Here is a 27329-nt window from a genome sequence, read left to right as displayed (position 1 = left end):
TATACAATCCACTCAGAAAAATGCCTATTGTCATCCAAGCATTCGATTTGAATTCCCATTTTTAGACGTTCTTGGTTAATTCTGATGTTTCCAGATAATAATGACGTTCATGTGAAATATGTGACGGGAAATTAGTTCCTGGACAGTTCTCCTACCAGAACATGGACAAAAGAGAAGGCAGCCTAATAATTCAAACCACTCACTTAACAAAATATAAAAATAAATAAATAAATAAATAAATTGTTTCATTGAACTGCTCTTTTAATTAAAACCTGCAGGAGGAGGTTTACAGATTAAATTATAAAGAGTTTCTATTCATGTTTTTTATTCTTTTTTCTTGAACTGAAAGACCAATGACAATTTGATAAAGACAGACGATGCTTAATAGAGTGTGTTCATTTGCTAAATGATGTCCCGTTTAGAATCTTATAATGGAGAATTGGATCATGCTTCAGCCAAAACCACCTTTTGAATGACAAGTCAGTGAAATGTGAGTCTGAGTGGCTTTTCCGTTAAAGCCTCCTCCACCTCACGTCACTTAAAAAGGCTTTCTTGTTAAAGGATCAGTTCTGTATCAGAGGTGAACAATTAGGGCCTTCAAGGTAGAATAATGATCATTTAATGGGGTTTTCATTGACAGCGTAATGTGTCCTCTGACTGATTTTGGTAGCTTAAGGCAGAAATTGGTCTATTAAAGTATTGTTTAGATGTCTTCAAGGAGATTTTTAGCTTCATTGTTAGAATAAAAAAAATCGTCAAAGAATCTGAGTAATCTTGACTAAAACAAAAACAACACGTCTTCACTCGATGAGCAGAGCTCTTTCTGCAAAAGAAAGTTCTTTTTTCACACATTTTAATTGAGAACAAAAAAAGCAAAATTTTTAATAAAAAAAAACTTTTTGCTGTAAAGGTTTGAATAAATAGGCATATGAATGAGTGCAACAAAAAGACATTTATTGTTTTTAATATGTTTTTCAGGTTATTCAACCAACAGACTTGTTCAAAGTGTTATTCCACCCATTCAGCTTCCCAGTTTTTCAGGAATTTCGGATTATTTATGGAACTTCTTTGGAAATGTGGAGTATAGACTTTGATGTTAGCGTTGGCACTGCTGTGCTGCTGCTACATGTTTAGCATTGAGGTGCTAATTTAGTCTTGCGTAACTTCTCTGATAGGCTAACTCCTTTTAGCGCACAACAATAATCTCTTCCAGCATCCCATCAGATTGTTTATTGAAGCTAAATGAACCCTCAGTTTGTGTGTCAAATTTATTGACGTACCAGAAACATGTGACCACAAAGGTTCCGGCTGGAACCTTTTCTATGTAAACAAAAAAACAAAAACGTGATTAACTGCATTAAAATTTTCAATGTGTTTAAACGTCCACTGTCAGTTACTCCAAATTAACATGTTAGTAGTCCCGCCATTATAGAATATATAGAATGAGCTAATTTTTTAAACAGAAAAGCAATTTTTACTATTACTGGGTCAAAAATATTCCAAGATTATGACTTACAGTGAGTACTAGGGTCAATGTAGATAAAGCAGACAAAAATGGACAAATTCCACCAAAAATTTCACATCATTACAATAAATAACTTGAATATGCTCTGATGTCAAAATGTTGTAAAATTGCAATAATTATTTATTTATTTCTGTCATTCATTAAAGTCATACATTTACACCATTAAAGCTAAGACATTTTCTGGTGATATATAAAGTGATACATCTCTAGGAAATATAAACCCTAAAGATTATAATGTCAGACACTTATCCCAAAAACTTCTCTAAGATTAAAGTGGCAAATTTTCTCAAAGTGTAAGTGGGACATCCAGGCTCTTTATATCAGAACAATGTCTCCTGTGGCTCTCAAAATTAAACAGCACTCTGTTAAAGCAATGGTTTAAGCAAAAAAAAAAAAAAAAAGAATGATGAATTATTTAAAAACTTTTAAATACATGTATTATGACATATTTCCTCCAGAAATCCAAGAGGCCAAATCCAAAAATGGTAAACCATGTGCAGGATGGTACTTGTTCCAGCAGTCTTTTCTGTCTGACAACCATTTACCACGTCATGTATTGTAAAAGTCTATTACACTTCAACTACCAGTCCACAAAAAAGCTCCAAACTGAAGGATTGTGGGACAAAAACATGGCGTTTGCTCCAAGAATCTAGATTAGGAGACAGCACGACAGTGTCTGGAGGGAAAGCCCAGATAAGTTTGAGGGATAATGAAAAGATTTCCACTCCCCAAACGGAAGAGGAGGGGGCTGTAAACAAATTTTAATGCAGGGAAAGCCTGCAACAGCAAAATACTAACAGAAAAAAAAACCTTGCATTAGTCACAGGATTTACTGGAAACAGTCGAGAATTTACTTCAATCCATTTTGGTCTGCGTCTCATGTGATTAGAATAGACAATAACCAAACTACCTCCTTGCAGCATACTGCACTGCCTGCTTTGGGGAGTCAAATTAGACATCATTTAAACAAAAACTTCACAGGCTATAGAATTCACTGATGTCTTTAAACAGAAGCAAAACCTAATAAATTGTGTTGTTTGTTGCCTCAAGTTGATTTTGGGAAACTCACAGTGATGATATGTTCTGGTAACATATCTGGCCTCCAACTTTATGGTAATTTTACCAACAATGTTAAACTTCTGCTAAACATGGATGTCAATGGAATTAAGTGCAAATTAATTCTGAAAAATTAATAAATGAGCACAAAAGGTAAAACCAAACACAAACATTTTACACCCCTTCACTTCCTGGTTTTTGGGGAAGTGGGATTTTTTTACTGATACCTTTTATGAAGCTATAATCTTTTTAGCTCACAGTCATGATAAAAAGAAAGTACACCCCCTCTCTGTGGTGAATGATCTGTCCTTAACAGTTTTGAAATTCATTTTAAAGAGTCTACCATTTTGTTAAACAAGAACAGACCAAAAGAGAGAAATTTGTGAAAACATAGATACACTTCTCAATCCTTTAAGTTTCAGATATTAAAATGAGAATCAAACAGACACAGGGATTCGTCTGAAAGGAATGTGTTTGTCGTTAGCGTAAAATGTTGGATTCCTTTGAGCTTACTTTGCTACTTTGTTGATAACTGGTGCGAAGTTGGTGGGTCCATACAGCTGCACTGTCCTCAGGCTCTGGAAGTAGGCCTCCAGAACTCCCTCTATGCCCACACAGTTCGGCTGGTCGCTGTCACCATTCTGCAGCACAGAGAGGAACAGCATGGAGACACACAGGCACACACATAGGAAGGAAACTATTGTAATGGGAAAAGGGTGATTGTGTATAGACACGATGCAATTAATTCATACTGTCAAAACTACGACTACTAGATAAAGTTCAACAGTATCACATTTCATAAATCAGGAAAAAGTTTTAATAAAAAATAAAAAATAGCTAGGGAGAGGGACAAAGGTCAGCCATGCTAGCTTGACTTTGACAATTTAATATGAAGATATACTACAGAATTTGGTGTATTTCTGTTCAGTTAAAAAAAAACCCACAGATGACCCATAAACCAACTCTTACAGATCACCAGGAGAGAAGGTGGTTAAATGATCTAATCAACCACAGCTGTGTTCAGACCATCAATTATTCCATCCGTTTTCTTACACCCTTATCAGCAGGAAAAATAAATCCTCTTTGGAACACAGTTTTTCATGCTTCTGTGAGAAATTGAAAGTCATACTAACAGGTGAATTGTCATGTATGAAAGACCAATTCCTGCTATTATTAGGTGATTCAGAAATAAATACATAAAAGCTGAATAAGTTGATTACTCACCACAAAAATAGCAAAACTAATTACTTAATGTGCCATTAAGAGCAAAAAGATAAAAAACTGATCAAAATTTCAAACTTAAATATTTTTTTTTATTATTGATTTGTCTCTTTTTATCTAATATTATTTATCCCTGTGTCATTTTTCTATTTTTTTTATATACTTTTCTTTTTTCTTATTTTATTCCTTCACAAAGATATTCACAATTTTTATTTATTTTATTTTTTTTAAATTTTTTGTCGTTCTTGTTGTATCTTACTTCTTGTTTATGGCAGGATGGGTGCTCCATATGTACTTGGTTTAAGATCTTCAGACATTTTGGAGACTGCTGCTATTTTTGAGTCCCCCCCTCCAAAAAATAATAATAAAAAATAAATAATAATAATAATAATAATAATAATAATAATAATAATAATAATAATAATAATAATAATAATAATAATAATAATAATAATAATAATAATAATAATAATAATAATAATAATAATAATAATAAAATCCCTGGCTTCCTATGAGCACTTTAGCTTGTGAATGTTTACCCACATAGCAGGAAATGTGTACACCACTGTGTCTGGCTGTTAAAAAACAAGTATTTTAATGTAAAAGTCTGTGGTGAAGAGTTTAAAGTAATTCTGTTTCTAATTATTTCCATCCTAACATGCAACAACATATTCATCTATAATCCAATAAAAAAACTGAATTTGAAGCATTCCTTTAAAATTGTGTTCATTTGCCTAATAATCTTTGCCTGTGCAATAAAAAGTTTGTAATCAAGAGTTAGCTTGTATCTAACAATACACATCCCTTAGTTTTACTTCAGCTTAGCATCCAGCAATGTTTGACAGTCTGCCTTCATCCCCTCAGGAGGGAGGCAGGAGGAAGTAGAGAGGTTGCCGGGAGATTCCCGCTGGCAGGCGGATGAGCTATCGTCTCAACTCGTGTGCCCAGCTGTTGTTGTAGCCACATGTCTTGGCCCAAGCCGACTGGACGGACGTGCTCCGCAAGTGTGAATTTCTATGTGTTGTGTGCGTATGTCCGTCTTACCAGTGGGAAGGCGTGGGAGATTTTGCCATCAGGGGGCAGCTTAGCTCCAAAACCGTAGGCAGGAAAGAGCTTGTCACTGTCGTAGTCCTGGATAATCTCCCCCACTGCTTTCAGGGCCATGGCATATGCATTCATCTGGTAGGGACTCATATAGTGGAGGGAGGTGGGCTGGGACGGGTTACCTTAGAAGATACACACACCCCAAAGACAACGCAGCAGGCATGACCAAAGGAAATATCTCCATGCTGTAACAGAGGGTTTGGCCCTACTTCACACTGCATGTTTGACCAGCAACAGATCTAAGTGGATTTTCACATAAATTATGGGATTAGGAGTACAATTCTTCATTTTCTTAAGGTCATGAGCAGAATCGTGAAATGACTTTAAAATACAGCAAAGGCTAGAAATTGGTGTGTTTTGAGTTTTTATTTAATCTTGCTTGCTTTTGTTTTCGTGCTGTTATCATTATGGTGTGAGTGTGCCTTCCCAAAAAAAACAAGGGCTTAAAAAACATCTTAAAGGTAAAGAATAAGTGGTTGATGATTGCTGCATCTTTTAGAACATTTGATTGCACAATATTTTTTGTTCTTCCACTGTTTTGGGGTATTTTCACACCTAATAGTTCAGTAGACTCTGTTCAATTAGGGACCAAAGCTACAACATTTGTTACATTCTCAGCTGGTGCTGTTCGTTTTCACACTGCATGGTGTCAAATGAAACAAACCCTTAGAAAACCTGTTCCACTCCGCCATATGGTGCCGCTGCACCAAGAACTATTGAAGAAAACCAAACGCAGCTTCCTTCTTTAGGACATGTAAACAAAAATATTTCGTCATTGGCAAAAGACCATGAGTCATTTCTCCTGCTAGCGCTAGCATGTTTGTTTTGGTTGTATTTACCTAGAAGTCCCTGCAGTGTAGTCCGCTTCCTGCTTGTGGAGCAGACTGCAGTCCAGTTGATGTTCACATATCCACAATAGTTTCACATACTCACAAGAGCTGAATAGCCTAAGCCTGGGTTTTTTTTTTCAACCTTTAAGCAGGAATTACACAAGCTTTTCATTAAGTCCAAATTTCTTTATCAAAGTTATTATGAAAATAAACTTGTGCGGGAAGAAAGTCATAATATGAAGAGAATAAAGTCATAATATTGCAAGAATACTCGACTTTATATGAGAATAAAGTTGAAATAATACAAGAATAAAGTTGTAGTACTGGAAGAATAAAGACATAATACTGTGGCAATAAAGTCATAATAAAACGAGAATAAACTCAACCAAAAATAAAGTTGTAATATTTAGAGACTGAAGTCAATAATACGAGAATGAAGTCATAATATTCCAACTCTCTGCTCTTAGTATTTTCTTTATTCTCGGATATGTTTATTTTCATAATATCATGAGTTTATTCTTGTAATTTTACTTTATTACTTTTTTATTTTCTTAGCAGAGCTCTAATTCTCTGTCACAATATAATCGTAGGACTCTTAAATGTCACATTTTCATTCCATGAAAATCAACATATTTAACATAAATCTTGAAAACATCAATCTATATGGAATCAATCTATATAATGTATTTCACTTAATGATAGAGTTGCTGAAATGAGCTTGTAAATAATATCCTAATGTATTCAATAGTTTGATGTGAATTATGAAATGAACCCACATCCAAACAAAACATTGCATAAAAAGGATGTGGAGTGAGTAGAACATGGCTGTTCAGCCTGGAGGAAACAAAGCAGGTGAGATCTGTGATCACCAGCTGCTAGATAAAATTAAATGAAAGTTGTTTTTTTTCACAGCTATCAGTATGAAACGACTGCATCAATCACAGGAGTCCTCCCCTGCAGCTCCATGCACCTTTCATGACCTGCCATCATTTCATCCATGACTTCTGCAGATAGTTGTACACCGAGTCCAACACGAAACAAGTCCAACATGTAATAAGAAAATACAAGAATTGAGACGGTGCAGTAAAATGGCAACTGCAAGGAATGAAAAACCTCAAATGCGGCGCCTGGATAGCAGCGTGACTGACAGTTCAACGCTATGTAGCACAGGAGTGGGGTGGCAGCGAATGCTTTGTGGGAGGTTGTCTGTATTATTAAAAATGTTTTGTCTTCCACATCGACAAGTCACAAATCTTCAGTTGTATTTTTTATGGATTTTTGATCTAAGTTGAATCAACAGATCCATGGATGGAACCCCTGTTAGGCTGCCATCTTTCACTTGAAGATCAAATACAACTTCTGGATGTTTGGCTGATATTTCATCTTAAATAAAATAAAAATACCATAAAAAACGGTTAATTTCCTTGAAAATGAGCCAAATCACATCGTCCGCCCAGTCTGTCTGTTCAGTAACTTACCATTAGATGCTGTGAAGTCAATCGCTACGGTGAAGTTCAGTTGTGTCCTGTTGCACATAGAACATAAAGTGCTTCAATAAACCTGACATGCAGTTCACCAAAAATATACACTGCAATTCAGTTTCTGGCTTAGTGTTTGGTGGCTAATTGGTATGGCGTGACGGCAGCCTCACACCACCCTGTGGGTTTAATTGGATCAAACTAATGGAAGCCGTAATTAAAGGTGAACTAAATAAATTAGATAACTGCAATGAGACCTTCCCCAAAACGTAATCAATTCTCAACAAATATGATTTCAATATTATGCCCACAGTTGAGATTTTGGGGAAATCCCATCAAGTCTCTTCAGTCAAGCACATACACACACACATTTGCAAACAACGGGAGAAAAAAAAAATCTATTTAGTCATGCGGTGCGTGTGGGCTAATTATCATTCCGCTCACCCTCCGCGGATGAAATCCACAAAGGTATACTCCGACTCCACTTTGAAGGACAGCAGAGTTACCTGGAAAAACACAACCACACACCCATAACATCCGACACACACACACACACACGGACGGCAAGGGGATGAATGAACAATGGAAGAGAGGAAGGTCAAGAAACAAAACGGGTGGCCAAACAGCACAGAGAGTCAATAAAAGGAGCAGATCCAAGAGGTGAAATTTAATTTCTTAAAAAGTACGAACGATGCGGTTCAGAGAAAAGGACAGAGAATTACAGCCGATCAGGGTGCACTTACAGTCCCAGAATTGATGTATTTCTTCTTCTTGCCCTTCTTCTTGGGGTTTAAAACCTGCAGATGAATGGAAAAGTCATTTGGAGATTGAGAAAATGTAAAAGACCCACTTTGTACTCTAGAAGGGCAGTCGATGAACGAGCATGAATAATTCAGCAGAAAGTGATGCTTGACTCCATCCATCCATCCATCCATCCATCCATCCATCCATCCATCCATCCATCCATCCATCCATCACAGTAGGAAGGTTCTTAGAGACTGTTACTTCTTTCATTTGCTGCTGTCTTAATCTTAAAGTATTTTAATTGTTTGTTTTCCAACAAACAATTAAAAAGTTCTCTTTGATGAATAATTCTGTTTCTTCTGTTGTTTTCCTGTGGCCCATTTAGCTTATTGAAACTGTCGGGTCAGATGTGATGTTTATATAATGTGTAATGCCCAGGCCCATATAAGATGTGCTGTATTAAAATGTGTGAATTTTCATGACTACTCAGCATATGAAAGTATTTGAAAAATGATGAAGTTGTAATACATCTTCACCAACACACAACTATGTTCCAGAGGACGTATTGAACCCACCATACAATTCAAACCTGCTGAGGTTTAGGCCTACCTATCAATGTACTGTAGGTTCAGTTAGTCAAATATTGCTAGGAAGGCGCTAAGACAGCTAGCCAGATAAATAAATAAATAGAGTTAGCTAGCTAAATACACTAAGCCGTCTGTCAGGCTCTTAGAGGGTGGTAAAATGTTATCTTTTATATAAGAATTACAGCATAAAGATTAAAAAAAGAACAAACAAACAATGCTGAATAGAAAGAAAACAAACAGAAACGCATATTTTTCACCTCATAGACATTGAACTGATTCTGCCCCCTGGACAGCTCTCTGTAACTTGTGGTGAACTCTCCAATGAAGTCGTGGCTGCAGACAGAAAAAAAAGTATAAAAACAAAACAAAAAACATTGCATTGCATTTTAGTCTGTTCAAATGGGCGGAGACATCATTTTATAATCTAAGAGGAGTTGATGTGTTTTTCTTTACGTCCACATTTCTTTCTTAATTTCGCCAGATGTTTACCACATTTCTTTTCTTAGAAGAAACAACTTTTAAATCAGTTCGCTATTCTCAAAACCTTCGTCAGAAACAAAAACACACACAATAGAAAAAGGATTTTACTACCTTCCATCTCGATCCCAGTCGTACACGTCAACCTTCACAGTCCTAAAAAAAAAAAAAAAAAATTAAACACAAGACTTTTTCTGTAAATTTCCTCCTAACCACACTGACTCATGTCAGTTAAAAAGAATAGCAGGTTCTGGCTTAAGAGGAAGGGAAAAAATCTCTCCATCATAGGAGAAGCAGATAGAACAATTACATGTTGAATAAATGACAAATCACACTGAAGGAGAGTTGGCGCAGCAGGTACTGGTGATTATCTGAACTCTGGGCCCAAATTAGTCCAGAGAGAGAGAGAACAATTTTGACATGTAGGAGAGAACCATTTGAAGTTAGCATGCATTAGCATCAAAATTATTTCACCTTCATGTTCATTGGCTCAGTTGTGTGATTTGAACATCACATTAGTTGGCTAAAGTACTGCATGATATTGAAAGTCATTAGCACAGACAGCAGAAAAATGTGAGCATATTCTGCTCTGACTGCAGCTGGGAGGGACTGACACACAATGACCAGGTTGTAGGTGAGAGCTTTGAGACACAGGAGATCTATCTGTCATTGCTGTCATTACAGTAATCTCTTTTTACTCAGAGTGGTCTGAGAAAAGTCTGAAAACTCCAGCAAGTGACTTGTTGCACAATGCAAACTTTTTAACGCATGGCTAGCCTCAGCCTTACAGCAGGAAGCCGGCAGGAAGAGACCAGGAAATACATAACTATTGGCTTTACTGTGAATGAAAACAGTTATGCACAATTAATCTATTTTGATGTGCTAAAATATAGACAATATTGTTGCAAAGTTTGCACAAAAGGTTAAGATACCTTTGTGAAAAGGAGTAGACTGATGAAGCCGACAAGTAATGAGTGTTTGTAGCTTCAAAAGGTTTTCTATGATTTGTCTGAAAGATGCACATTGCTGTGAATTATTTACACTCCTATCTTGAGAATCATCCATCCATCCATCCATCCATCCATCCATCCATCCATCCATCCATACATAGGTGATTTAGGATTCTTGAAAACCAGTAGAGTGCTACTATAAATGAAGCATCCTGCCTGCTTGACAAAATAAATGGATTTATTGTAAGATAATGTCTTAACATTAAAAATAAATATCTTCCCTCATCCACATTATGTAAAAATCTCTGTCTATTTGTAGCTTGGAAATTGTTAACAATGTATGAATGTTTATTAATAGGCAAATATGATAAATATGTTGAAAAAACAAACTAATAAAGAGCTGTAGTGCAGCGGGGCTGAGTGGGATCTGTCTGTGTTCGTCTCTCCCATAAACTGCTGATGGGAGCAGCTCTCAATTTATTCCAGTGCGCTGAGAGAGCCGACTGGCAGACATGAATTCATGTAGCGTTGTTCTTTATGACATCGGTAGCCACATTTTCATCTGCAAACTCCTAAAAGTAGCCTTCAATTGGCCAGATCCTAGCATCAAGGCTTTCTTAAACAACAAAGAATTTAATATCACTTAACAATACACAAGCATCTGCTGTTCTACAGGGTGGATAATATGTGGTACTGTAACATCGAGCGGCCGCTCAAAACACTGTGCACGGTCCGGCCCGATTGGTATGTATGAGACGGCGCTGTGTGAACACTGAGTCAGTCTCAATAACACCAGTGCTGGTCCCTGGGACACCATGACCGACTGCTGGCATTATTCTGACTGCCCCAGCAACAGGTGATGTCATCCATTTTAAAAGTCAACTTGAAACTTGTCCCCATTTAATCATGTTTTTTTTAAGACTTGAGTGCTTCTCTCTTAATTTAAAAACATCAACAAATTTGTGAATCCCGGGACAATAAAGCAGTGTGAATATTCCCGACCTGTCATAGTCGCCGTTGCAGAGAGCTCTGACGGGGATGGTGAACGGCTGCCACACCGGATTCAGCGTGTTCTTGATCACCTCCGTCTTGTGGCAGATGGTGAACCTGCCAAAAGAAGATGAGATATGAGGCGATAAAAAGAGCGTGCAGATAAGTGTGGGCAGATCATTACGACAGTGTTAGAAATTTTTGGATAAAAAATAGAATAATATATGTCTGCCAAGAAACTCAGAAATTTTCTAGAACAACAAGGACATTTCTGAGTTTGAAAAGTTGAGATTAATCTTGAAATCTTGGAATTGCTTCTAGGAAATTTTTGACTTTCCAAACTCAAAAAGTGTCCAAAAGTTTTCAACTTTTGAATCTCAGAAATCTCCATGTTTTTTGTAGAAATTTTCTGAGATTAGTCTAAAAACGTTTTGAGTTTTTGTTGTAAAAAATTAAATAACTTTTCAAACTTACAATTTTTTTTTTTAAAAGCTAATTTTTGACTTTTCAAACTCAGAAATTTCCTTGTTCTTTTCTAGAAAATCTCAGAAATTAATAATTTTCTCCTTGAAATATACTCTTTTATTCTTTTCCCATCTACAGTGGCCCTAACGCTCCATCTCATGTATTTTTCTCTACAATTTGGCACAAAGCTTTCAAGGCAACTGTGAACGTTTCTGCATAAATACTTTTGTGAAACAGAACAATTGCAGATGAATATTTAATGCTGCAAACATCTCTAAAAGGCACATCTGTGGAAGAAAGTAAAAACCTGAAAAAAAAAGATGGTAAAAACTGCATTAGAAGACACAGGCGGCCGAGTTAATTCATGTTCAAAAAGTAAATGTGGTAATTGGTGTCATGTAAAATCTCCCGGTCCATTCCCAGCACATCTCTGTTATTTTTTAAGCCTGGATTGCGCAGCGCCAGTGACTGCTGAGGTTCAGTGCTTCCATCAGCGTTGCCTATTAGTAATGGTGGCACTTTGGGATAATTGCCTGAAAAGGTTTCTCTATGCAGCCTTATCCTGTGATCCCTAAAGCTGAACGAGCCTCGACTTCTTTAGTTAATAATGCGGAACTGAACATGATTGACTGGATGCATTTAGAAATACTCAACGTAAAATACTCAACGAGGTTTTCCAACGTTGGACAGCTGTGGATATCCAGCCGCTAAGATCGGTATTAAACACCTGTTTTTTCTCAGTAAACATCATTTTACTATTCCTATTGACATGAAATTTATACTATTTGTCAGTACCAACACATGTGATATAAAGCACACTAACTGATTAGTTTATAAATTAAGATGTGCAATAAAGTGGAATGACATGGGCAATATGTACTGAAGAGATGAGGAAAATCATCTAAAAGCAAAGTATATTTGTCAGTATTTAGAAAGCTTCCAGTCGCTGCATGAAAATCAATATCAGATGGTTTAATATTATCTTTATAAAAGGCTTTTCTATTATCAAAGTTTTGCTCAGAGTTGGTGCTACAGGTAAAAGCAAAGAGACCATCACAAAAAAGGCTCAGTGTTGCAAAGAACACTAATGGCATTACATCTGCATTTCTAAACCTCTGAATGTTCCAGTGAGAGCTGTTGGATTCAAAGTTTCACCAAATACCAGCCAGGTGTACGCATTAAGATTATTTTACAGAGTAAATACAACAATCAAACGAGTTGCCCAAAAACAACAATATTAATATTTAGTTAGCAAGTTAAATATGTAGTTTCCAAACTAACTACTTAGCTCTGAGCTAGCTTTGTATGTAGCTAGCAAAATATCTAGTTAGCTCAAAGCTAAATATTTAGCTATTCGCTGTGGCTGTAGATCCAGTGGTAAACGTCAAGTTGCAAACAATGATAAAGAGATGACTCATGAATCTCGCCGGCAGAAACTTATAAAGAGGTTCCCAAGACGCAGCTTTTTATTTTATTTATTTTCTGGGAGTTCACCTCCGCTTATCAGCTGATGACTTTTACAAACATTTAGGTCTGAGGTACTTTAAATATTTAGCTTGAACCAGAATCTTGAGTTTGTTAGCTCAATTATTGCTAAATATTTAGTTCAGAGCTAAGTATTTAACTTGCTAACAAAATATTTTGGTTTGAGCTAAATATTTTGCATGTTAGCTAAAAATTTAATTTGGAAATTTATTTTTCTTTTGCAAGTAGATGAGTGCTTAATGATTATTTTCTAGCTAATTAACTTGGAGCATAACTCTTTCTGTCACTAGCAGCGTTTTCACTGACCATATTATTGCGCAATTTGGCAAAATAAATGTGTTTAATGGAAACTTGCCAGTTTCAGAAGAAACATGTTTTTCAATAAAAAGTTTTCGCGATAGAGTGAGGTGGCTTTAAGGCCAAATAAAAATTTGTGTTTTTTGCAAAACTGCAATGGAAAGACTTTTTTCAAATCACACAAGTCACATGGTCAACAAACGTTAGTATAGCAGAAAAGACAAAGAAGGAAATGGTAGGTTGATGATGGAGCAATATGGCTTTTTTTATTACTAATTACATGGACAAGCTTATTCACACGTGAATTTAACTGAATTTATTTAATAGAATCACCATATATTACATATATACCGTATACAATTTTTATGTTATCAGAATAGTGGCAGAGTTTTGTGCACATTTGTAATGGAAAGGCAACTACTGAGAGTTTATGATTGCTGCATTTCCATTGTTCAAACTTTAAAAGTAAAAGAGGCTCGTCCAGCCACCCTGACCAGTCATACTCACGTTCCATCCTCATTACTGCGGTAAAACACCAGGAACGGGTCAGACTTTCCAAAAAAGTCTTTCTTATCCAGCTTGTTGGCGCACAACTGCATCGTAGCGATATCCTGACGGAGAAGACAAGCGGGTTTACAACATAATGGTTCTGATGCAAGTTCTTTTCGAACGGGGCAACCTCTTTTTCTAAGGCAGACATTTTCTGTCAACTGGTGCAGAAACGTGGTGCAAGACTTTGGCAGAATAGGTTTGGAAAGTGATTGGCAGAAAAAATATAATAATCCGTGGTGATTTAAATAAGAACCAACACATTAAGAAGGATCACTATGAATAGTTTGGTATTTTTTCCATAAGAATTACACAATTTATTAGGGAGGAAAATAAATCTTATTAGGCCATGTCTGCAATATAGAGAAGGAGGCAGAGAGGGATCGCCTCATACATATGTATGAGTGGCTATGGCTGTTAATGAGGAACTGTGTTTTTCCTGCTTCTGCGCAGAGATGCCTGGGACAACCGAGGCAGGCAGGCAGGAAGGAATTAAAGATAGACAGATAAATAATTAGACCTTTTAGTTGATTTCTCCTGGGGGAGAGCATCTTGGGAAAACCGTAAGCTTGCCACTGACAGCAATTGGATCTTGTTAGGGAGCAAAAATCTCCCAGAGTAGCAATGGTAAACACGACTAAGATAAGCCAGTTTATATAATGATCTCATGAGCACACACATGTGCACGCGGAAATTCTCCCAAGCATCTGATCGGCTGGTTGTGGAGTTAGTACATTAGTGTGTCGGGTGTGTCGGGGGGTACTGTGAAATTGGAGGGGAATTTTGCTTTGCGGCAGAAAACCGTCTTGACAGTTTATCTGAAACCTGTTTAGAGGAATGTGGAGCACTCTTGCTAATGAAATGTGATCTGTTTAACCTTGGATGGACCAGGAGGAAGTGGTGTGTGTACGCACATTTTTGGGGGCATGGAGGAAGGTGCTCCAGTGGGGAAAAAATAGGGCAGCTTGTGAAAATGCAGAATTGACAGTGTGGGGTTTATACAAAGTTGCAAACATGTGGGGCACTGTTAAATTGGGCTTTTAAATCCTGAAATAGCCTCTCACAATACACTTTTTTTCTGGGGAAAAAAAAAAAAAAAGATTTCAGAAGGGCACTTTTTTTTGTCTGGAGGAAGAAAATGGCATGGACCCCTCCTAGAGTCTGTCTGTGTACAACCCTGGTAGGAAGTCTGGGGAGTTCTGCAATAAAATTTTCTCGCTATGTTTATATGTGCAGGGATTTGTTGCTGCGTGTGTACACAGACAAAGGCAAACTGCTACAACAACTTCATAAATATTGCAATGAAAATGTAGAATATTCTGTCTGGATTTGGGTATGTTGATGAGTACAGGTGTGTGTGTGTGTGTGTGTGTGTGTGTACTGACCCTGCAGTTACTGAGCTCCTCCGCTGCCAAGATTATGATTCCACACTTCTTCCCTGGTATCCCACTGAGATCATAAAGAGAAGGAGACAGAGAGATGCAGTAACTGTACCGAGGCGTGAATAATAAAAATGGAAAGCAGATGTCATTCATAGCTAAAAGCTGTTATTGTGCCAGCAGACAGCCCGGCATGCAGTTACTTGTTTCCCAGAAAATATCACACTTACTCTCTAATGGGCGAGACAATTCTAAAAATGGACTCCAAGTGGAAATTAGACGACATACCCAATGACATGCAACAAGAAAATATACATTTGAAACCAGAAATATACACTCTTTAAGATTGTTTTTATTCCTGACATTGGACCATTATTTTGCATTTTGACTTCAGTTAGAGTTAGGGAAAGGATTTGTCTTTGTTAATACAAAAAAATTAAGAAATAACATAAAATATTTTCTAATACTGTTTTTACACACAGAATTGCTTCCTAACTGTATAAATTGGGATAAATGCTTTTGGCATTCCCACAATGGCTTACTGGAATATTGGCCCATTCAGATACCCTGTGAGGTTTTTGGCTTTGTGAGTCCAAAATATGAAATGTGTTGCCCGTGAGCTACTTTGGTAATAACTTGACAGTTTGTTTAAGTTTGTTGCTCATTTGGAAAACCTGACTGTGCTCTAGCTTTAACATTGCCAGCTGTTTCCTACATTTTTATATTAAATGAAGCCAGGGCCAGGAATTCAGAACTTCAATTTTGAATAATTAAGTACATAGATTCTATTGTGTTAAAACTTTTAAACACAATTAATTTTACTGATATGCGCCAATGCAAAGATTCTGGCTGGAACTTTGTATTGCCGCGTTTCTGGTACACCCACAAATATGACACACAAGAGTAATTGGCATTTTTTGCTCACAAGAAGTAAATTTTTGCTGATGGGCCACCAGAAAAGACTGTTGTTGTGTTCAAATTGTGTTAAAAGACATTAGCCTAAAATAGGATTTGAATGCTAAACATGTAGCAGCAGAACATTAGCATGCTAACATCAACGGTCCACATTTCTAAAAAAGTTAGAAATGTGGATAGTCAAGAATGCTTATTGGATAGAATAGCATTTTAATATATCTGATGGCTGAATAACCCAATTAACATTAAAAAAATATATATTTTTATTGTTTAGCTCATATGTCTATTTATTCAATAATTTTCTCACAAATGGGGTTTTTGAAATGAAAATATTGTTTATTTTGTCAACATATAGTTTTCAATGACAATGAGATTTAATAAAGTTAATGAATTAGTTTTATTAAAAATGTAATCAAGTCACACCACTATAAAAACACAAAGAATGGCTTCACTGTCGGCCCCCACTCACCAGGGGATTTCAGTCATAAAATAAAGAAAATATTTTACAGATTCAACCAGATTTAATTTTCTGATGAGCCTCATCAGCACATTAGTCCCAGACATGTGTTTCTGATTAACTAAAGCAACATCATGGCAGAAAAATACGTTATCTGATGAATAAGTGTAAATGTGATATTTCAAAAAATGCAAATAAGTCATCTTTGCATAAGCGGAGCATATTCATGGCGGTGGACCGTTTTTTGCATTTGTTTTCTGAGAAGAATGAGTCACACAAAAATAAAAATGTGTTCGCTCAGGTGTGCGCACACATGCATGCGTTCTTTGCATAACAAGGTATATATTTAGTTTCTAGCAAGTGTTCATAGATCGCGATTGTTTCTTTTGCGTCCTTCTGTTTTGGTCCAATTGAAAATGACATCGAATGTGAAGCCTAGAGATCAAAAAGAACACTGTGAAAGTACGAGGGGAGTGATCTGTCAAAGAGCACTGCACAAAAACACAACACCATCTACGAAAACAGAAACGGCGCACGCCTTAAGAACAGGCGGGAGGCGCAGCAGCAGCCGGGGAGCGAGGAAGGCGAAATGAGAGGATAATTTCAAAGACACCAGGGCACAAAAGGGCCAAGCCTGAGTGCTGCTTCATTATCTTTTTTTAAAAGCGTCGGAGAAGGAGAAATAAATGCAGGATGAATGAAGACAGAGAAAGAGGCTGAGATGGAAAAAAAACAAGGGAGAAAGAGATAATAACCCTAAGATATTTTCAACTCGGACTCGCCTTCACAGCAATTTGTGCTGGGTGACTCAGCCGTTCGCCAAATTGAGCGAGTTATCTATCGGCCGGGCGCTGCAAGGAAGCGCGGCTGGTCCTAAAGACAATGTCTGATTAAAACGTTCCACTTTGAGGGGAAAACTAAAGGGCTTTTGCAACCATTTCATAAACTATGAGATCACTTCTATCATGTTATCTTGAAATCTAAAGCAGGTCTCACAAACCACAGAGAGAAAGTGGACCTACTACATTCATCTCAGGTTGGGAACAACAAGCCGGACCGTACTGGACAGCTTCCTGGCTACACTGGCTACACTGCTCCCAGAGTGGGTATTCATTTAGAGTTGCTCCACTGTTTTGTTTTGTTTTTTGTTTTGTTTTTTTTGTTTTTGTAAACAAGCTAACTCAAAATGGGGTTTTGTTTTTGAATTTTTTTTTATTATTATTTTTTTTTTTGCTTCTTCCTGGTCATTAGCCATTTCAGGCAGTTTCACCAAAACCATACAGATGTGTAAGTGGCTGTGTTTCCATTGAGTATGAAATGGTAAAAATTTGAATTACAAAAATAAATTAGCATAAAGCTGGGGCATGTAGGATATGTAACTTTCATAAAAAAATGGTTTGTTTGTTTGTTTGTTTTTTTACTCATTTGTTAAATCTGTCACTATGTTGTGACAGAATGAGACAGATAATGTCTCCTCTCCTGGTCAGAAACAACCAATCAGAGCCAGGAGGAAGGTTTTAGTGCTGTCAATCAGGCTAGTATACTTCAGTGGCTCGCGATGCAACTACAGACGGGTTTGCATCACTAGATGTACTTCAGATTGTTTTTCAATGATTAATGTCTTCCTTCAGGATAACAGATTATCTTGAGAAAAACAGGTTTGATCTCTAAACAAGAAACTGTTTATGTTACAAAAATGAGAGGTTTCTTAGAGTAGATCCAATTTCAATGTTTGGCATCACTCTGAGAAATAAGGATGATGTACAATGACTATCAATGTCTTTCACTGATGGATGCTTGTTGATTTTCAGTTTGAAATTGTTTTCTGCATCTGACATCAGAATAACGATGTATTTTCTTACAAAAATAAGCTTCTTGACTTAGAAATACTGACCGTTATCAAAAATATATATAACTTATGTTTATATATATATATATATATATATATATATATATATATATATATATATATATATATATATATATATATATATAAATTAAGTCAATGAAACAACTTTTTAAATTGAACTTTGTTTCTAGTTATATTCTGAATTTCTGTGTTTTCCACTTAACTTTATCTTACAGTTACAATTATATGTGTTTAATTTTGTTTGTTAAAGTACTAGCTAAAATTATTAATGTTAACTCCATTTGTTTTACTTATAGCTATGCAATTCATAAAGTATATGAATTGCATAGCTGCATAATTCATATATGCTTGTCTGGTTTCCAACCTACTCAATATTCTTGCGTATAAAACATCAAGTAAAAGTTAGTTTTAATTGTTACTGAAAGCTCAAAATGCATTATTGTTCCTTTCAGAAAATCTTAATTTCTGCTGTTATTTTTCAAACATATTAATTACAGGAGGTAAAATAAAATATGAAGACATCACAATTATTTGTAGTCAACATATTTCTACAGAGAATATTGGCCTGACATTTTCAGCAGGTGTTGGTAACAACATGTGTAATCTGTTTGTGGAAAGAAAGCAAAACAAGTAAGTTCAGAAGTTAAGTTCTATGTAACAATGTGAAATGTTACACTGTCCGATACGTGGTAAAATTTTCATGCCAATATCCCCTCTAGAAAATATGTTTATTGTGAATTTATAATTTTTTTATTAAGATCTATTTTGCATTAAATTAAGATTAAAAGCTGAGCTCATTTCAAAGTAGGAATTAACATTTTTCATTAAAGTAGGAATTTCCTGTCACAGTCTGTTATAAAATCATGAAAGATTTCCTCTAGGAATAGTTTGAGTATTTCGGGACAAACTTTGAATTTTTCATGAAATTTCAAAGACATTTTTTTTCCCCCCACCAGTTCAGTTTAACATACGAAGCAACTGCACAATAACACCACATCAAAGGATAACAAACCAACTTGACTGGTTTATATTATTGAGAAGCAAGAATACATGATGACAGGAGATGAAAGCCCATGCAGAGGAGAACTGACTTAAGGTTACAGAGGAAGAGGGAGAGTGTTGTGTTAGCTATTCACGCCTCGCCTCCTAAATCCTTAGCCTTGCATGACGCACTTTTCAAATCGATGGATTCTCTCACTCACGCTGACTCCCAGCTGTAGCAGGCGGCTACAGTGAGAGAATTATTTATGAATTTACCTGCTCAGTGTTTCCAGCTGCACACCCGCCAGCCAGCCCACCGGATACACACACACACACACACGCATACACACACACCCTGCCTGTACTCTGGAGTATCCATGTGAGCCCTCATGGCTTCCTAAGTACAGAATAATAATGACATAGCTGTTCTCCTGCTTGACTGTAAGAGTATTTTTGCCTGTTTTCTCTCACATTATGACAAGTTTATTATATATTCAATTTGATGAGGGAAAAACAATATAACAGAATGTAAAGCTCAAAAAAGTTGATTTTACATAACACTATGTTTTAAAATAAGATGAAAAGGGTTTTTCTCACATAAATAAGGTGAGATATGATATATTCCATATGCTGTAAACAACTAGAGGAAACAAATCAAAGCTGACATTGGATGCTATGGACTGAACCTAGAACACAATAGATGTTTAATAAAAGACTAGCTAACATCATGGGTTCCTTTACAGTGACAACAGATGTATTATGATGTCACTGATGTCACTAACTTATATCTTTTGGATTAGTAGCATCAAAACAGAATATTCACAATAGATTTTTGTCCAACACTATTTTACTCAGACATTCCACCTTAGCTTTTAACCAATGTGTAGGTTTATCATTTTATAAATTAATCAATAAAAAAGTGGTTACTTAGCAATTTTCTAACATAATTACCCACAATACAAATGCAATAACTTGTCAATAACACAAATAATATTGGTTTTCGTTATAAATAAAGAAACTGATGACATATTGATCAGTTTACCGAAAATTATTGTCCCTTTTCTTGATATTATAACTGACCATGACTTCAGGGAATATTCTGCAGCTACATGAACCACAGTACAGTCCAGCATTTTGGACTTTTGTTGAGCACACTCCCAATGTGTTGGCATAAGGCTCTCTCTCTGCAAAGATCCTAACCAAAATCAGATGCTTGTTTTGGTTTTTTTTTGGAGGATGTTTTGAAGCCGTATCTGATCAATTATTCCATTAGAAATAAGGAGAAGGAGCTTTCTGAAAGAGAACATTAAGGCACCGCTGTGAGTGGTCACCTTGGGAAAGTCAGGGATTCCTCAAACATGCCTGAAAGAATCAAGGCAACAATTCAGGTTTGTTTTTTATGAAAGAATAACATAAAGCTATTTGGAAGATGTAAAACTCAAAACAGTTGATTTTACATATTAGTGCCCCTTTAAAGAGAAGATTACTTTTACATGTCCACACTTTAGATTATAAACCATTTAAATGTTTTCCACTATAATAGTCTTTATTACTATATAATGAAGGAGTTTTAATTGATTGGTAAAGACCTTTTGACCCTTCCCAGGTTGATGTTTCGAGAACGGCTGTTTTCTTTCTTAGTAGCGCACACATTCACGCTCCAGTTAAACTTGTTGCAAAAAATATGCTGTACCTGAAGCTTCACTGGTTATGACAATAAATGGAGTCCATACTGCCTGTCACAAGTTCACAGCTTTCCTTGACTCACAAGACAAACAATTCGGCAAAGATAAGAAAGTACAGTCCACAGAGGTTCTGACAACTAACCAAGCAAAAACACAAAAGAAGGACTAACGTAAATATTCCTGGACTGAAACACAAGCTGCAGACTTTTCTGATTATTTTAATCCTCCAGAGTTTAAACATTTATCCTCTATCCTGGAAGGACACCACAGAAGCTGGAACACTGCTGCTTCTACGACATTACTTCCATCAAGTATGCAGCTTTTTTATTTCAGTAATTTTGCCAGTACAGTTACATTTTGTAGGAGGAGAAGCACCATAAAGCAACAAATCCAGAAAAGTAGCTGCACTTCTGTGTGTCTGCCTGCTGAAGGTTGAAGCTGATGGGTGTAGCAGGCTCTTCACTGGAGGATTTTCTGCATCCCATTTTTGGCTGTTGAGTGAGTTCAAGGCCAATTATGGTTTTCAAAGCGGAAATTGTCTGTGTTTTAAACATTTACTCAATCCCCTTTACCTCTGCTTCAGGGGGTGCTGAACAGATCTCTGTGGCAGAAAACATCCCACTGTTGAGTGAAGCTTCAGGTACAGCATGTGGGAGTTATTTTCACATTTTGGAAGTACTACAGAAAACTGATATGGACAAAACTTTAACTGACTGAATAAAGAGAATGTCTCATAACTAGTTAAATTGATTTTGAAATTAATTTAGCTAAAGATTTTCACATTTTGAATGTAATAACATTCATAACAGGGTCACAGAAATCTTCTCACTTTTAGCTTCAGGTCTAAGGTTTAGCATTTGTTCCAACAGAAGAGGAGCAGAAAAGAAGAGTTTTGTGTGTGTGCTTGTCATGGCAGAGCTGGCTGGATGAGCTGTGAACTACAGGACTTATTTATTCTCTGAATTTGGAGTACCCTCAACAACTGAAGTACACCTTTGACTTCATCCAAAGGGTGCTTCTGTCACTTGGACATAAATCCCTAAAACCAAAAAATACAATCACTCAAAAATCTTCTGATGCAATGAGTGAATGTGATGTGACATTATGGATCAACGTTGATACCTTTACCCTTATTGGAAAAGTGATTTTTATTTCTTGTTTGATTCTTTTTATATATGTTGGAGAGAGCATCATTGCATTTGCAGACTACTAAATGGTTTTATGTTAATGATATATATATATATACTTCACTTCACTACTTCACTATTTACTTTATCAATGTTATGATGAATGTTGGGCTCTAGTATTGAGAATTGAGTTTTGTTTCACACCAGTCAACATATATATGACATTTAAGCAGGGATTCTCAAAGTTATATAAAGACTGAGGCCATTTGAAGGATTCAATATTATATTCAAGGCTACCCTATATATATATATATATATATATATATATATATATATATATATATATACTGTGTTCCAAATTGGATTAAAGTGTCATAAATATTAAATCTGTTGTGCTACTAAATTTCTAGATGGTATTGTGTGTCAGGGCTCTTTGAATCACTATAATTAATTTCAGAGAGCTTGTTGATTAGTTTGTCTGGTGAGCTCAATTAAAGGAAATCTACTTAAGAAGGATGTTCCACATTATTAAGCAGGCCACAGGTTTCAAGCAATATGGGAAAGAGAAAGGATCTCTCTGTTGACAAAAATCATCAGATAGTGTAGTGCTGTATGGCAAGATATGAAAACATTAGATATTAAACAAAACTGAAGCGTTATTGTACCGTGAAGAGATTTATGGCTGATTCAGAACAAAGATGGGTTTGTACAGATAAAGACACAATGAGGAAGGTTTCTGTTTGACAAATTCAGCGGATCTTGAGAGCAGCTGTTAAAATGCCTTTACAAAGCAGCAAACAGTTATTTGAAGCTGCTGGAGCCTCAAGATGGAGGATCCTCCAGAGGCTTGCGACGCATGAACCTGCAAATCGGCCACCACTAACCAGAGCTCACAAGCAGAAACGGTCTCAGTGGGACCAGCTGTACATGAGGATTAATTTTCAAACAGACTTGTTCACTGATGACTGCTGTCCAACCCTGGATGGTCCAGATGAACATTGGTGGTGGATGGCCACCACGTCCCGACATGGCTGTGACGTCAGCAAGGAGGTGGTGGAGTCATTTTTTGGGCCGAAATCATGGGGAGAGAATCATTGGTCGACCCCTTCAGAGTCCCTGAAGGTGTGAAAATGACCTTTGTAAAGTATATGGACTTTCTGACTGATCACTTTCTGTCATGGTTCAAAAAGAAGAACCGAACCTTCAGTAGCAAAATCATCTTCATGCATGACAATCCACCATCTCATGCTGCAAGGAATCCCACTGTGTCATTGGCTGCTATGGGCATGAAAGGGGAGAAACTCATGGTGTGGTCACCATCCTCCTCTGACCTCTGACCTCAAACCTATTGAGAACCTTTGGAGTTTCCTCAAGCAGGAGATCTGAGGGTAAAATGTAGTTCATATCAAACAGCAGCTCTGGGAAGGTTTTCTGACATCCTGCAAAGAAATTCAAGCAGAAACTTTCCACAAACTCACAAGTTCAATGGATCAAGAATTGTGCTGTGATATCAAAGAAGGTTCTATGTTAACATGTAACTCGTCTGTTAAGATGCTTTTGATTGAAACACCTTTTGATTTTAGTATATGTGAACACTTAATGCTGCACATTCAAAGAATGACTGTTTGCAGTTCTTTATAATCCATAAAATCCATGATAATAGGTTAGACTAATGCTGTTTATAACTGCATTGCACTTTGCCAAGAAACAAGGTCTTCTTGCTCGCCAAGCAAAAGCCCATTGATACCCATGATTAAAGCATAAAACCTATGATCACAACTTTCTCTCATATTTAGTGATCTTCAGACAAATATTAGGAACAAAGTGTGCTGGGTTTGTATCAGTTTATGCTTTACATCGCATTAATGAGAAAGCCAATGCAGTTTTATAAGAAGGATCAAAAGACGAAAGGGGTTGAGGTTTTTATCATCATGAAAGGCTCAAGCAGGCGCAATCCACTCAGGAATTATTAAACTAAGTCTAACCAACTGACAGATCAGCACTGCCATCCCTGTAGATGTTAGTGGGTTAATTAAACTGAAAGAAACATCAGCTTGCATTGATTTACAAAGCTGATATCTTACAGATACTAAAAGAACAAAGCATGAAAAAGGTATTTCATTAAAACCTACAAGGTTCAATTGATTTCCTGGCATGGCATACAGTACAAAGTGAATTGGAAAAAGATTAACACCCTATAAATAATTTCATACATTGTCTTGTTCCAAGCACAAATTTTGTCTTGTTTGGGATTTTATGTGACAAACCAGCTTACGGTGGAACACAATGTGAAGTGGGGCAGAAATGAAGCGTAGTACTACATTTTGTTTGTATAAATGCAAAAACTGAAAAGTGCCCAATGCTTTATTTATTTTTTTAAATTCAAACTTTTTTAACTAAACACAATCCATCTAATGTTAGAGAGATAAATAGGCACCTTTATGACAAAGAGTGATGTGTCCCCACCCCCCAAAAAAACAAACAGAAAAAAACAATAAACATTCCATCATCATCTGTTAATCCCGTCTTTATGACATTTTGTTTTGGTTCCAACCTCTAAGAAGGTCTGGAAGCTACAATTCAAACGCCACCATAGGATGATTCTCATGACCTCTGGGGAAGGGTCGATGGCAGTAGTGCTCAGTGTACCGGTGTGTAGGGGCGTGTGTGTGTGTGTGTGAGAAAAAATTACTAATCAATTTATAAGAACAACCACTTTGTTATTAAATATATGTGCTTTTGGCAGGATTGTGTTCTTACGTATTTAATGTGACTTCTGTTTACAGTAGGGGTTGAACCACTTAGTCGACTAGTCGACTCTAGGACGTCTCGCGAGTTTTTACATTTCATGTCGACTAGTCGCAGTCATGTGATTGCCGGTGGTGACAGCCTGTGCTGATCTGACAGCACAGTAAACGTCACAAGACACAAGAAAAATAAGTTAATACATTAGTTTAAATGATATGTAGATGGATGCATATTTGTGGTTTTACAGTGTTTTTAAAAGGAGATGGAGTTGCAGCTGCAGTCAACTACAAACCACGAGCCGTCTAAAACTCGCCCCCTTCCCGCTAAGGATGTCACTTAGCGGCTCACGAGTGTCTTTGTCACGGACGATCTAACTAATACATTATGATGTTATGTTGCTGATTAAATAAAGATCTGTGGTAATGCCATCTAAAAGATGTGCATTTCCTTTGAATGTTGGTTTCAGCAACTTATTATTTATCATAAACTAACCCGATGTTTTGTTGTTTCACTTGTTGCTGTTCTGTGTAAATGCATTTTTCCGTGCCTGTACGTTACTCGCTCTGCGTCTTGCGTTGCTATGGCGTCATACGACTAGTCAACTCGACATCGACTCGACTTTTATCATGTTGGCGTTGACTAGAAAATATCTTAAATCGTTCAATCTGCTGAGTCAGCAGAGCTTATGCATCGGGCGGAGGAGAAGCAGGTGGTTTCGTTGAATTCAGCTGTAACCAAACGGGATCCGTTCATAACAAGTTTGGCTTGTGATGTTCCAAAAGCACCATGTAGTCAGTGTGATCATTTGACTCCTATAGTAACTATCCAGAGATCATCAGCATCAGCCGGTGTTTAGAAAAAAAAAGTCAGACCCGACTTTGTGCAACAAACGTTTCCCTGCTGCTCACGAAGAATGATCTGTTTATTGCTCTTTTAATTCTCCATAATAGACTTAGTAAAAGCAGGAGAAGGGGAGTGTGTGTGTGTGTGTGTGGGAGGGGGCGGGCGGGGGGTCAATATTTGCCGTGAAAATAGCTAATAAAGCCTCCAAGTAGTTGTGAAGGGTTTTTACGCTTACGTCACTATGACGTCACCGCGACTAGTCGACATCGACTCGACTATTATCATGATGTAGTCGACCTTAAAAAATATGTAGTCGTTCAACCCCTAGTTTACAGACATCACTGGACAGCTTCTCAACATCGAGCATGTAAGATGTATCTTTAATCTTAACGAGGCAGCTAATGTAGCGCCTTCTCTGGAAATGTCTTTCCACACTAACCCTCGCTATAGAGCAAACATTCAGGTAATCCTTCTGCAATGGCAATGAATGCAAATGATTCGGTCCAAGAATTGTAGAATCTCTCCTCAGGTATTTTCCTTCTTTTCCCCTTTGCTATCCATGGCCCACCATACGTCATATGTCACAGGCTTTGCTGTAAATCTTCGTTGACATAAATGTTGAAATTTAATATTTATTCTACACATTTTTATAGTATTGGAAAGAATGTGTCATGTTTGTCCTCCTACAGAAACCATATTAAAACAAAAAATATACTTCCTACCCACATCTTTTTCCACTTTCAAACATTTTTGTAAGAGCCACTAGGGCAGCGCTAAAGAGCCGCATGCGGCTCTGGAGCCGCGGGTTGCCGACCCCTGGTCTATAGTGGCCAGGTGAATATTCAACTGCTACACTGAAGGTCACAGTTCAGAACTTCAATGTAGAATCAGGTGGCATGACTTGATATGCACAGAGGCTGTCCACTCAGTCTGTAATTTACAAATGGTCAAAAATGTCAGCTTCAATTTGCATAGCAGAGATTTTTGTTTTGTACTTGTAAGAATATTTGAACAAGCATCATTTTCCATCCTAATCACAACATGAGTTCTCTATTGGTCTATCCCAGGAAATCACCATGAAATACATCGAAGTTTCTACTTGTTACATAACACAATTAAAAAATAAAAACTTTCCCAAGGCACTGTGGTATGATAGCAGACATTTTAAATAAACCAAACGGTTGCATCAATCTGAAAAATCGATTGCCTTTCATCAGAGCATCAGGCAACTCTGCTTGCAGCTTATCAGTCATGGCAGCAAAACAGTTGCTTCCGTCTGCCCAGTGTTTTTTTGCGACCGCTCACAGAGCAGAAAATGTGTTATTCTGTCTGGCTGACAGTCTTTTCATTCATTACGGTTGTTTTCGTTCTATTTTTACCCGCTGATCTTTGTCTGTGGCTCGCGCTCGTGAGCAGAGGGCATCCCGCTAAATGCCCCCAATCACACACCTTGGCCTCCGACACCCGGTGCCAATGTGTTAACCTTTGTTTTGCAGTGAAAATCCAGAAAAACACAACTTCTTGCCATCCCAAACAAAACAGGCAATGCTTTAAGAGCCCACATCA

At 36.9% G+C, this 27329-nt stretch overlaps 1 protein-coding gene across 1 annotated transcript in view; it reads right to left on the bottom strand.

Annotated features, from left to right (window-relative positions):
* LOC122826602 (copine-9-like) overlaps positions 1-27329 on the bottom strand; it is an 87340-nt gene that overhangs the window by 18847 nt on the left and 41164 nt on the right. The window contains exons 7-16 of the mRNA XM_044108713.1: positions 15144-15207; positions 13717-13820; positions 10975-11079; positions 9137-9178; positions 8803-8878; positions 7958-8011; positions 7659-7720; positions 7215-7261; positions 4847-5028; positions 3095-3222 (exon numbers count right to left, since the gene is read on the bottom strand). Of these exons, the coding sequence (XP_043964648.1) occupies positions 3095-3222; positions 4847-5028; positions 7215-7261; positions 7659-7720; positions 7958-8011; positions 8803-8878; positions 9137-9178; positions 10975-11079; positions 13717-13820; positions 15144-15207 (864 nt within the window). The remainder of the gene's footprint in view (positions 1-3094; positions 3223-4846; positions 5029-7214; positions 7262-7658; positions 7721-7957; positions 8012-8802; positions 8879-9136; positions 9179-10974; positions 11080-13716; positions 13821-15143; positions 15208-27329) is intronic.

This window comes from Gambusia affinis, linkage group LG01, assembly GCF_019740435.1.
Source record: "Gambusia affinis linkage group LG01, SWU_Gaff_1.0, whole genome shotgun sequence".
Lineage (NCBI taxonomy): Eukaryota > Metazoa > Chordata > Actinopteri > Cyprinodontiformes > Poeciliidae > Gambusia > Gambusia affinis.
Note: the sequence above shows the minus strand (reverse complement) of the source record. Positions and strands in the feature narration are given on the sequence as shown.